Source organism: Nycticebus coucang, chromosome 7 (genome assembly GCF_027406575.1).
Source record: "Nycticebus coucang isolate mNycCou1 chromosome 7, mNycCou1.pri, whole genome shotgun sequence".
Lineage (NCBI taxonomy): Eukaryota > Metazoa > Chordata > Mammalia > Primates > Lorisidae > Nycticebus > Nycticebus coucang.
In genome coordinates, this window is record NC_069786.1 from 47,351,317 (window position 1) to 47,364,842 (window position 13,526).

The 13,526-nt window shown below is 36.4% G+C and overlaps 1 protein-coding gene across 5 annotated transcripts in view; it reads right to left on the minus strand.

The window, feature by feature from the left end:
• Positions 1 to 4,486: 4,486 nt before the first annotated feature.
• The window catches only part of CACNB4 (calcium voltage-gated channel auxiliary subunit beta 4), a 265,202-nt gene continuing 256,162 nt past the window's right edge, over positions 4,487 to 13,526 (minus strand). For all 5 annotated transcript variants that reach the window (XM_053596364.1, XM_053596365.1, XM_053596366.1 and 2 more), the window contains one exon: positions 4,487 to 10,342. In XM_053596364.1, the coding sequence (XP_053452339.1) occupies positions 10,082 to 10,342 (261 nt within the window). In that variant the 3' untranslated portion in view covers positions 4,487 to 10,081. The remainder of the gene's footprint in view (positions 10,343 to 13,526) is intronic.

Below are 13,526 nucleotides of genomic sequence, written 5' to 3' on the forward strand. Positions count from 1 at the left end.
GGGCGGGCCGGGCGGGACGTGGGTGCGCAGGCGCGCGCCGGGAGGCGGAACCTGGGGAGGGGCGGGGCCTGGGTATAGGTGCCCGCCTCACCTTCACTAATTTGCATAATCCGGCCTCAGACTGCTGCGAAACTGCGTCTGCGGGACCCAAACTGGATTGAGGTAATAGTTCTCGACCTGTTTGCTATTGCGTTCCTGCTGAGTTTTTGTTTTCCCTGGAACTCTTTCGTGCAGCGGTAATGTAAACATGTAATTGAGTACTTAGTGCCCATCCCCAACCTTTCTTCACTTACAATGCATGTTTTGGCCCTCGAAGACGTGGTGTCCCAGAAGGTCCTTGAAAGAAGATTAAGTCCTCTTTCGAGCCTTTTCCTCTCAGCTGAAGTGAGTGGCCTTAGGCACTCAGTCGGACTTTTTTGTACAGTATCTAATCTCTTTAGACTGTAGGGTCAATCTTGCCCAAAGCAACGATTTTGATCAAGTCGCTTCTCATTTAAAAAAAGTTAATGGCCGCTAAAGTTCCATCCCTTTCCAGTCTCCTTAATGTTGGTAAAAAGACAGAGAAAGGGGAAAAAAAAGTGGGGGAGTTTTATAAACTATTTTGAACTGCTTTGGGCCCCGTTCCCCCAACAGCTGAATGAAATTAAGAAAATTTAACAATCAACCACACCCTTCCACCTTGCTTCTGGCCATACACTATGACTATCCTATCTCAGTACAAGTACACAGAAAAGTAATTTCTCTGACTTCTTTTTTTTTTTCTCTGACTTCTTTTGGGGCTTGTGGTTAAAAGTCAAAGTTTAGAGGAAACATACATGAAGAAAAAGAAAATCAGTAATCTATATCAATTTTTAGATTCTTATCTCTGGTTTTACTTAAAATAAAATGCTCCCTAGGCTGTTTAGAAAAAAACTATTGTTTTCATAACCAATTTGCATTAACTTTAATATTTACATTATTGCACACTGTAGGTAATGTTTTGGCAGCTCTAAGACATTGCAAACTCCCACACATTTCTGTAAATTTATGAAATGCATGTCACATCCCTATTAACTTGTGAATTTAGGACTTCCTATTTTACAACCTACCTTAAGGAGATGGTCTCCAAGATTATTTTCCAAGTGTATCTCTCTCTCAAAAAAGAAAAGCGAATTTACCTAATACAATCTTGCCTAAGTGTAAGATCTGTAGGTGAAATACAAATTTGGAACTGCTATAGAAGTAATTGGGAATCTTTACTGAGTGGTGTGAAGCTATTTGTAAGACAGACTCCTTCTCAAACCTTTTAAAGACTAATTTGTCTATCTTTAAAGTGATGCACAAAATGTCATTGGATAGACTTCCACTTCCAGGCATGAGAGAGTAAGATGGTCTGGATAGAAACAGAAATAGAAAACAACAAAATTTAGGAAACAACTGTTCTCAGATATTGGAAAACACGACACAGGACTGTGATTCTTTACAGAACAGTAACAAGATGAGTCTTACCAGTGCTGAGACTTTCTACCTGGAGGCAACTCCCAGCCAACTACTGAGGGAATGGGAACCCAAATAAGAATTTGGCAGACACCTAGAATTGAAGACAGACAGCATTTCCAGAAATTAAGACAGCTAGAATTTGTGAAGCAGAGTAACTGAGAGAGCTACTCAGAGAAAAACTCTAGAAACCTGCTTAGCAGGGCTCTGAGTCTTTGGCTGGCATGCCAATCTGTACGCGTATAGTATAAAACCCTGGTGGCTGGCCAATAACAACTTCTAAGGAAAAAACAAGTACCAGGGAGCTGCAAAGCAAATAATTCCAGAGCTTACAAAGGGCCAGGAATCATTTGACTTGCCTTTATCCAGAGTGAAGAGAACTCACTGAATATATAGGACATTTGGTAGATACCCCAAAGACCTTGGAAAAGGAGCTGAATTGCCCCAAGAGTAAGCCTCACTCTAAACCAGTCCTACAAGAGCTTAAAAACCTTGAAGGGCCCAACTAATCCAAATTTACCTGGCAAAAGAGGTCTCACATTCTCTAAAGAAATACCAGTTAACATTGTAAAATTTACATCGTCTTAAATCCAATAAAAAATTACTAGACATATGAGAAAACAGGAAAATATGATCAAGTACTGGAAGATAAATCACTCTACAGAAACATCCAGGAATGGGGAAGTTAAGTGATAGTACCAAATTCATAGCCGGTTATTGCTGGATCCAGACTTTAAATGCAGGCAAGGGTATTGTCCACTATGCTAATTTGCATGTTGTATGAAAGTACAAATAAGATATTTCTAACCCCAATCCATTTTATTTGTGGGAATGTACTGATGACAAGAAAGCTAGCTTCAGGCACATGGCTAGTTGCTGTGATGATAGTGAGCTACTGTAATTCTTCCAGTTCAGAATTTTAGATTGTTAGGACAGCTTTATACTATAATACCTCTGCAATAATTGAGGTATTGTTCATTCAGTCAATATTTATTATGTCCCAGGCATTGCTTTGTATGCTTCAGAAGGCCACCTACCTTAAAAGCATTTAACATACCAGTATGTATTTTTAAATAAAATAACTTTAAAGGAGGCTCAGCGCCTGTGGCTCAAGCGGTTGAGGCACCAGCCACATCCACCTGAGCTGGCGGGTTTGAATCCAGCCTGGGCCCGCCAAACAACAATGACGGCTGCAACCAAAAAATAGCCAGGCGTTGTGGCCGGGGGCCTGTGGTCCCAGCTACTTGGGAGGCGGAGGCAGGAGAATTGCTTGAGCCCAGGAGTTGGAGGTTGCTGTGAGCTGTGATGGCACAGCATTCTAGGGGACAGCTTGAGGCTCTGTCTCAAAAAAAAAAAATCTTTAAAGGGTCGTTTCCATGACCTTCGGTTTCCTCATTTGTAATTAGATCTAATGATCCATGCCCTGCCTACTTTCCAGTTGGTCAGATACATAAATGAAATGTGAAAATATTTGTGAACAAGGCTGTAAGAAATTACTGCATAATTCTAATGCAGTGATAATCCACATAGTACATATTTCTTTTGGACTTCTAACAGTGCAATGAGAAACAAGTCAAATTCTAATAAAATCATAGCACACACAGCTGACCCTGAGTATATGAAATGTGAAGTCAGAGGCTGTACACCTTAATAAGGGCATTCTTTTTTTTTTTTGAGACAGAGTCTCACTTTGTGGCCCTTGGTAGAGTGCTGTGGCATCACAGCTCACAGCAACTCCAGCTTTTGGGCTTAGGTGATTCTCCTGCCTCAGCCTCCAGAGTAGCTGGGACTACATGCACCTGCCACAACGCCTGGTTATTTTTTGGTTGTTGTTGCAGTTTGGCCGGGGCCGGGTTCGAACTTGCCACCCTCGGTATTTGGGACTGGCACCCCACTCACTGAGCCACAGGCACTGCCCTAATAAGGGCATTCTTACAAGTACAGGATAGCTTTGAAAACTTCTGTTAACTGCTACATTAATCATTTACGGGTGTCTTGTGAATAATAAGGTTCATCTATTATATTTTTCTATATTCAATCCTATTTCACACATTTACCCTACTTTATTTCACATGCTGTGTGTACACATAGCATCTAGCAGAGGATTCAGAAAATATTTAATTGAAGGGTTTTTTGAGGGTAAATGCTTAGACTTTTCTTCCTGTAAAAAAAGGTATAGGACTATACCTATAGATTTCTAATATTTCATCACTGTATTTCTAGAATAAGATAAAGGAGAGCTATTACGCTGGTTTCAGTGTTTTTTCATTTATTATATAAAAGAAAAAAATTAATGCAGTTGTTTTGTAACATTTAAATTCCATAAAACAAATCCATAGAAATTAGGATACTATATGCATGCATTCTGCATTTTCTTTGTTAAATGTTTTTGTTCACAAAAATAACATCACATTTTTTTTCTTTAAAGCCACTGAAGCAGAGGAAGAACAAAACATGCAACACTGTACACATTTGCATAGTATATTTTACCCAGCATGCCTGTAGAATGCTACACATATTTATATAAGAAAAATAAAAGGGGATAATTTATTAAAATAAATAACTAAAATTTAAAGAAAGGAAAAATTATTTGACAAAGGCAATTTTTATTCCGTTTTGTCGCTGGAGATAGAGCAATAGCCTGGGATATCAACAGCCCTCAGAATAGGGAAAATCTTTTTACATCATTTTGCCATATTTATTTTTAGTATGTTTTCTTACATTAACACATTTACCTGTATTTTATTTCCTCCCACCATCCCTTCAAAAACACAGCTGATGCCATTAACTTATGTTTCAAAATAGTATTCAGTACAAAACAAATGAAAAAAATCCCTAACCAATATTCTTTTGCTGGGACATAGTTATTGATCATTCTGACTTGAGGCTGTGAAAAGTATAAAAATTTTCAAACATGTCCAAAATTCAGAGGAACCCTATGAGCTCCCTTGCTGTGACTTTTTTTGTAGTTGCCACTGAAGGAGAAGAAATAGGAACAAAAAATATAATATGAGTCTTATCACAAAATAGAATTTTGTAAGTTTTAAGGAAGGGAATAAAGTAAAAGAAACTACATCCACAGATTGCAAGACTATGAAATAAATGCTGGAAAAGTATCAAGCAGCAAGTTAAAAAGGTAGTAGATGAGATAAGTCTGATAAAACTTAGAACTAAATCTATATACTTTTAAAAAATATGACTGCCAAATTTAACAGTGGATTTTGTTGTAAGTTTGTGCTATAACAAATGTGCTTCTTTCTCCTCGATCTATTTTCATATTATTGGCAAAATATATATATTTTATAATTTTGTACTGTACAATATATGTTTTTGCTACATTATTTATTTTTCTACTGCTAATGCAGCTTAGAAGTAACAACATAGATTTTGGCAATAAAATGCTTTCCTTTTAATAGCGTCCCAGAAAATATTGTAAGGCATATGAAAAATAGTATGCAACAATATAGCGTTAATGATCCTGCATCTTTAATACATCCCTTATGTGTACAGAATTCACACTGATTTCAGTTAAAAGTGTGTGAAAGTGGCATGCAAGGAGGGCAAGAGTGGACCCTACAGAAACATAGACACAGCCATTTGTTGAGAATCTTTAAGTGCTCAAAACATAACGAAGAACACTTAGAAAGTATTGAAAAGCTAGAGGCCAGCCACTTCTGGTCCATAGATAGTTGTCACTTTAACTCCTTACAATTTTCAAATGAGGAAGTATCAGCGTATTCCCCAAACCACTCCAAATTCATTAGGAATATTTTCTACCATCTTTCTATAAACATTTTTCACACATCAAAATAAACCAAAAAAGCTTCCTATGTAACCATGATTCCCGCAATCAATTGTTATTCACCTGTTTCTCATGGCAAGTAGGAGGTACAGCCTTTGGTTAGATGAGATACTTTCTAGTCTTCCCATAATATGCCTCAACTACTTAAGGCATTTGGGATTAAATCATCTACGAGTAAATTGAGATAGCTGGTACTGGAGGATGTATTTCATTTGAGAAAAACTATTTTAGTAAAAGAAGAAATATTTAAAAAGTAATTTTTGAATGCAGCTCTTTGCCCATAGAAACCAATTTTACTATTTTGACTAACTTGACTGCTAAAGTCAACAAGAAAAAAGTTGTCCTTATTATCTAACAGTTACTGTATTAACTTGACTGGTCTGATCACAATTATCGTTTAAAAGAAGAGGACTGTTCTCTGCTCCATAGACATAGCTTGAATAAGTAGCTTAGTAACAGTATTTAAAGGTATGAGGAACTAATAAGAGATTTTATTATATAATTTCCTATAAAATTTTCATTCATAGTCATTCAAGGATGAGTTTTACATAATTACCAACATGCAACATTGTCATAAAAGACAAAGGCAGAAATAGAAACGGAAAAGGGGATACATAAGCATTTATTTGAAACATTGATACGAAGTTTGTTCCAATTACATGGGAGTCCTTCAAGATGACACATGTCTTTTCCCAGTAGATGGCTAAGCCAGGCTCCGGGTGACCACAGAAGTAAGGGATCAACAAAATTTGAATTTGAAAACCAGTTGCACATAAACATCAAGCCTCTGGACCTGCTCTCTTTTAGACTTAGAACTAGATATTCAAACAAGTTGAACATGAAGGCAATTCCCTTGCAGTTTGTCTTGTTGCCAATGATGACTTATTTGTTGAATTAACTCTGCCTCATGATGAACTGTGAACTAGTCAAAAAAAATCTTCACTACTATGGAAGAAATGAAAGGGTGCCAAGAGCATTTTGGAATCAGTTTAAAATCTAAAGGGAAGGCATATTTTAATATTTTATGCATTAAGCTTTGCAGCAGGTTAGCCATATAGTAATAATTTGATGGTACTTATTACAAGAGTTTTTTTCCCTTTAAAGACAAACTGTCTTCTCTAGAGAAGAGGTAGTATAAATATCAATACATAGGATAATTTCTATAGTGGTATTACATTGTTTTATTTTTTAGCAAATACCAAAATAAAACTGTTTAACTAAGAAAATATATTAGCATGCAAATTAAGATTGCCAAGAAGCTTTCTTAACTGACATCTTGGGTCTCAACTATATATTTTGTGATATGTTCATTTCAAGAGTTTAAATTTGCAAACCATCTTTCATCATAACTTCCTTTTCTCACTCCCTTTCATTGCCCCCATTTTCTATTATGAATTTTAAGGCCCCCACACAAAAGACAAGTTCAAGTATGCAGGTATGAAAAGAGGTTAACATTCCAAAAATACATTTTGCAAACAACAACAATAATAATAAAGCAAAAAATTATTTCAAGGGAACAAATAATTGTCTCAGAATTTGTTTCACATTTAAAATTTTGTGGTATTAAGGACTAAATGCAATGACTTATATAGTCACAAAATTAAGATTCTCTTATTAGGAAAGATCATCAGTCTAAATTGCTAACAATTTCAACTTTCTTTCCAACAGAACTGTATAAAGATAAGAGAGAATCATCAGTCATTTATAAACATTTCTAAGGGTTGCTTTAAATACTAGAGTAAACAAGATAACATTGCTGATAATATTAGAAGAGTAGAGTCACATTATAGACTTGAGAAGTAACATCAGGATTGACAAATTGCATTCCCTTTTGTCCAGGACTACATTTCCACATTGTCACATGAGTCTACACTGTCACATGAGTCTATGTTCATTGTTACATGTCTGTGACTGAAATTATAGAATTCTAATATGTGGTTTTTACCTTAAGTTAAAAAACAGCCTTTAAAAAAGTGTAAGACTTGTTTTTCCTGCTTATAATCATTTGCTGTCTTTAAATAAAATTCATTAAAACAAAGTATTTGTGGAGTATGTATTTTCCAAAGGTGCATGGTGTGCTTGGCAAAAATAAAACTTTTCTTTAGTATATATCTGGATTTTAAGTATCATTTATACAATAAACTCTAAGGCTTTAAAAAAAGTAAGATAAATATATCTCTTATTCATTTAAAGAAGATAAACTTATTACAGAAGGAAGGGGGAAGAATATGCCAAATTGAAGTAAAATTTTAAATATGTCCATCATGAAAATATACATTATACCCTTTCTAAGATTATTAGCTTTTGAATAAGAATGCAAAGCAAAACAGGTATGGACATTTGATGGTAAGTGATAGATTGGTTTTGTGCACAAATATTGAATGAACCTCTCTCTTTATCAGCATGACATGGATGACTCTAAACAAGGTTTTGAGAGGCCTTTAAAAACAAGTGATTTTTAGAAAGCTGAAGGAAAGATGGTAATCTCGATGACTAGGAAATATATGTAAATGCTGTTACAGCTACCTGCCATAAAATGTAAGTATCTTAAAGTAGTTAAATGACCAGATTACTAAAGCTACTACAGAAAAAGCTGAACAGCAGTCTAGTCTAAATTTATACACCTGGTGCATTCTTTGCAATTAAATACTTTAATGCACACAAACAAGAAACCAGTAAAGCATATAGAAAAATGTTTTGGCTAATGTTTTCTTTCTCATGCAAATATGTGCTATACATGTAATAAATATATATATATATATTTTTTTTTTATTTTTTTTTTTTTTGCTGGAAAATGCTCTTTTGTGTCCTAACAAAGTATTCAGTAATGGCAGGTTATATGTTTAATTAAGTGCCTAATGGATACAACTCTTTTAAAGATCTTAACTGAAAGTTTTATAAGCTTCACTAGATGACAAAAGAAACTCATGTTAACTTTTAAATTTTACTTAGCCCATATTTTTTAATTGTATCAAATGTCTGAAATGACTTGCAGAATTATAGGTATCCTCATTATCATAAAAAGGGCACGCACATGAACATAAAGGATGGGCATGCGGTGAGGTTATAATGGGGTACAAGATACGTGTAACTAATCAAGAATATGAAACTTACTTTCATGGTAAATAAAATTATGGAACTGGTGCATGCTTTGACAGCCTAAATATTAAAAGGCTTGGGGAAAAAATAAGAATATAAAATTAATTATTATTTTTTTCAAAAATAGGCTCCATGACATGTAGAGTAAAAAAGGACTTTTATGCCTGGTCCTATTGGGATTATAGAAAACGCATGCATTGTGGACTTTTAGAAACAAGAGTCATTTTATAAAGTCATTTGTGTATTGTATAAAAGGGCCAATTTCAATAATTTCTTGGATGACAGTGAATCTAAGACTTCCTTAATAATATAAGACATAGGTCACTAATCCCATAATTATAGCCATAGGAAAAATTGTGGAGACTTAATAGGTGAAGAAGACTGTGCATTAAAAATAATAAAGTTCAATCTCCAAATTCTTCATAGTTCTCAGCATTTAAAATGCTATAATTTTAGTGAACAAATATTTTCTGAATTAATAAGTTTATTTTTTACTGCAAGCTTTTAAATTCATCATTTGTTGTAACTTTTTTCAATCAGTCATTTTGCAAAAACACTGTTTTCAGTATCAAAGTTGAATGTGTCCATGTAAAACAAAAATTTGGGGAAAAGGTATCATATTCAGAGATTCAAAGATGGAAACTGAGGGAAGCAATGGAAAAACAATCATGCCGGCAGGAAATCCTGACCCCGAGTTTGCGCTGAGTGGGACAGATGAATTCCCATCTGGAGATGTTTAACTTTGTACTCAGAGGCTTCCCACAATCTTACTGCCTGACTTCACATTCCTGGGTATATGTAGTTGTGCTCAGATTGGTTAAAGAGGAGACACCACCCCATTTTCTGTTTCATATAACCAGCTATCTTTGGGCTTCTCCTTATTACTCTCTCTCACTGCGGAAAATTTTTTGTGTTTTTTTTTTTTTCTTTCTTTTTTTTTTTTTTCCAACTTCAAGCTAACAGTACTTACTAAACGAAAAGGAAAACACGTTGAATACAACATCTGTGCCAAAAAGGAAATAAAAGTATTAAAATCTGAGGAGACTGTATAATTTCTGCATTAAGAGTTCTGAGTTGTTTTTGTTTTGGCACTATCAGTTATATTTGGTAAGTTTGAAAAATCATTCTGGAAACATTAACATATATTAAAATGTTAATACATTCCGACTTTTAGTGTAAATTTAGCTTCCAGCAAATAAATATCATAGCTGGTTTTGGCTTCTATTGGTATTTTGATTTTCTTATTGATTAGGTTTTCTTTTTTCCAGATTTTTCAATTGATTGCAACATGCTCAAGTAGACTTTCTAGTCAATTCACCCAAATTCCAACAGGAATTGGTTTATAAATTGGTTCCAACTGGAACTGGTCATTTGGAATTTCCATCATGGGAAATTATTTTATATGTGCCTTGATAAGTACCCTAAATTACAAATTGATGTGTCTAAATCTATGAAGAAAACAAAAGGTACTGTTACCATGGAAATGTTGCACTTAAAAATATCTATATGATTGGGCATCTAATATCCATCTAGATTCAAGGGCATAATGTACATTTTTTTTTTTTTTGCCCCTTATTTAGCATCAAATGACAGCAGCCCATAAGCACAGTGAAGACTGTGCTGTGCTTGCCAAGTTAAGATGGTTAGTTTATCCTAGCAGTGCTATGGCAAATTGTCAACAGATGAATATCTGTTTCAGCAGACTCAGAGCCTATGTCGGGAGTCATGGCTATATCCCCCAGGTGATCCTCGGTTCCTATGGGGTTTGTAAGTGTCCTGGTATGAGTCAGGGTAATCTTCTTCCACAAGAGGATAATGATCTCGGCTATGCTGGGAACTGGAAGACAAGCGGTTCCTACTCTTCCGAGCCCTTTCATTGTGATAATTTTCATCCGAGGTCATGAGACTCCGTCTTTCAATTGGAGAGTTCTCTGTGGAGTGGTTGCTATGCCGCATTCGCTGACTCTAGAAACATCAGATGGTTCATCAATTAAATAACAGCAGTTTTATACCTCTAAACATGTACAAAGTACATAACATAATAGGATCTGTACAGTAAGATGCTACATATCTGACTCAATAAAACATTTTCATGCACAAATGGTCTGCTCAAAATATCTGCTCTTATTTGTTTGGGACACAACATGGAAAGATGCCCGAGTGTTGATAATTTATGAATTTAATTACACAGTACTGCATGGCTATGCTTCCTATTGAGATTTAACTGTAAAATGCAACAATATATTTAGGAAGGCCTAATAATTCTATTTCTATTGTAAAAATGAGGACTATTTTATTATTGGGAAATAATGTTCAGAATATTATTCTATTAAAATTTTATTTATATTATTTTATTTCTCTTGAACTGATAAAATCTTTCCCCTCCTAAAATAACACAGCTCACCTTGACCTTATAAAATACCTTTTAAAAATATTTTTATACCTTACCTTATACCTTTTAAAAATATTTTAATGAAATTACTACTTGTGCTGTACATAAAATAATGCCTCTGTTTTTGCCTCCTACATAAATGTAAGACTTTTTCCATTTAGTAGTCTAGATTGCCTAATTGATGCATTATAAATCTTGCTTTCTCAACTGAAAAGTCCTACAAAAATAATCTCAAATAGCATTAATTGAAATTAATATTTTTTTCTTTGAAACAGAATCTCACTCTGATGCCCCAAGTAGCATGCCACGTTATCCGTAGCTCACAGCAAAGTCAAACTCCTGGGCTCAAGTGATTCTCTTGCCTTGGCCTCCCAAGTAGCTGGGATATAGGCACCTGCCACAACGTCAAGCTAGTTTTTTTATTTTTAGCAGAGATTGGGTTTACTCTTGCTCAGGCCGACTTTGAACTCCTGAGCTCAAGCTATCCACTCCCAGAGTGCTAAGATGAGCCACTACACCTGGCTTTTATTTTTTTCCCTTAAGATACAGGGTCTTGCTCTGTTGCTCAGGAGGAACATGCAGTAATGTGATCATAGGTAGCTCACAGCAACCTCAAATTCATGGCGTAAGTGATCCTCCTGTGTAGGCTTCCCAAGTAGCTGGGACTGTAAGTGTGAGTCATCGCACAAATAAAATTGATACATATATGTATTTTTTGAGACGGTCTCTCTTTGTTGCTCTTAGTAGAGTGCCATAGCATCATAGCTCACAGCAACCTCAAACTCTTGGGCTCAAGCGATTATCTTGCCTCAGCCTCCTGAGTAGCTGGGACTATAAGCGCCCACCACAACACCCATCTATTTTTAGAGATGGGGGTCTCACTCTTGCTCAGGCCAGTCTAGAACCTGTGAGCTCAGGCAATCCACCTGCCTCGGACACCCAGAGAGCTAGGATTACAGGTGTGAGCCACCACGCCTGGCTGAAATTAATATAAGACACTTATGTGATGGCTCAGAATGTTATTCAACGTTTTTCTTTAGTGTGGGCAAATATTTATCTACCTGAGTCTACCAGTTTAAGTAGGTCACTTCAGTTAAGAAATAGTATCTTGATGAAACCATGGGCTCCAATACATCTTCAGTGAAGTGCAATCAATTTCATACAAAAGAAAATTCATTGAAAAGGTCACAGATATGTACTTAACCTCAGGCAGGTGTCTCATAATTAAGTGCTGATAGTTACTGGTAGAAGTAGGCCACAGGATAAAGGGCAACAGATTAAGTCATCAAGGAAACTGGAAGAACCACCCTAGATAGATGTCTTAGAGATGAAGAGTCAAGATTGCTGTATTCATAACCAAGTGCAACATTTCATTTCTGCCTACATTACAGAAAGTTATTGCTTCATGCATCCATTTCTCATCCCACAATGTACAATTCAGAGTCAATCTAGACTAGTCAATGGAAATGCTACACTCAAATCAACTCGCAGGAAGTGCAACAAGGCTTGAAATACATATATACTGTACATTACAATAGTATATTTTTCATGTTCATTTCCAGACTCAAAAGCTATTCACTTATATGGCAGTTTTTCTGCTTATGATGACACAATTTTGTAGCAAGAGTAATACAGTTAAAAGAGCATTTCAGAGAGTACCATTTATCTCAGAGTTAACTCTGAATGATTTATAATTATGACTAACATAACCCATTAGAACAAAACTAGTCATGATACAAGAAGGTTCAACTGACCACGTGTTCCTCAATCCACTGGTGGTTGCTACTACATTTCAGTAGCTGCTTGACAAATGGCAAATAACAATAAATGTAGAAAGGCAACGTTCATTTTGTACCATAAGGTGTCTGGCTCCCTACATATAGCGCTGAGTGCAATACCAGAACAGCAGAAAAAAGAACCTTCTGAAGCCACCCTAAAGAATACTTGCCACAGCCACTTACCAAGGTAGGCCCCCGGACAGCCCCCAAAAAACTCAGGAATCTGCCACTGTTTCCCAACAGAGGAGCTCTACTGAGGTCCACACGCTCTTATACAAGGTAGAGGACAAGCCCAGCAGCCTATCAGCCTCCAAATATCTCATATAGCTAGCCATGGTGCCTGACATTTTTCACTATTGCATAATCCTTAAGAAGTGCCCTTAAGGGGCGGCGCCTATGGCTCATTGAGTAGGGCGCCGGCCCCATATGCCAAGGGTGGCGGGTTCGGACCCAGCCCCGGCCAAACTGCAACAAAAAAATAGCCGGGCGTTGTTGCGGGCGCCTGTAGTCCCAGCTGCTCGGGAGGCTAAGGCAAGAGAATCACGTAAGCCCATGAGTTAGAGGTTGCTGTGAGCTGTGTGACACCACGGCACTCTGCGCGAGGGCGGTACAGTGAGACTCTGTCTCTACAAAAAAAAAAAAAAAAGAAGTGCCCTTAAAAAGTAATAGGTACACAGTTTACTGGCAGGATTTCAACATAGATTTACTGAACACAAAGTTCTCAGGGGAGAGTTTCTCTAGGATAGAGCATGTTTAAGTAACAATTTAGACTTTTTAAATATAATCCACATATATGGATCCCTCTTCAGATTAAGGACAACCTGATTCTTCATCTTAACCAAGTTCCCTATAGCTCTGGTCCCCAACCCCCAGGCTGCAGACTGGTCCTGGTCTGTTGCCTGTTAGGAATCAGGCTGCACACCAGGAGGTGAGTGGCAGGCGAGAAGTGAGGCTTCCTCTGTATTCACAGCTGCTCCCC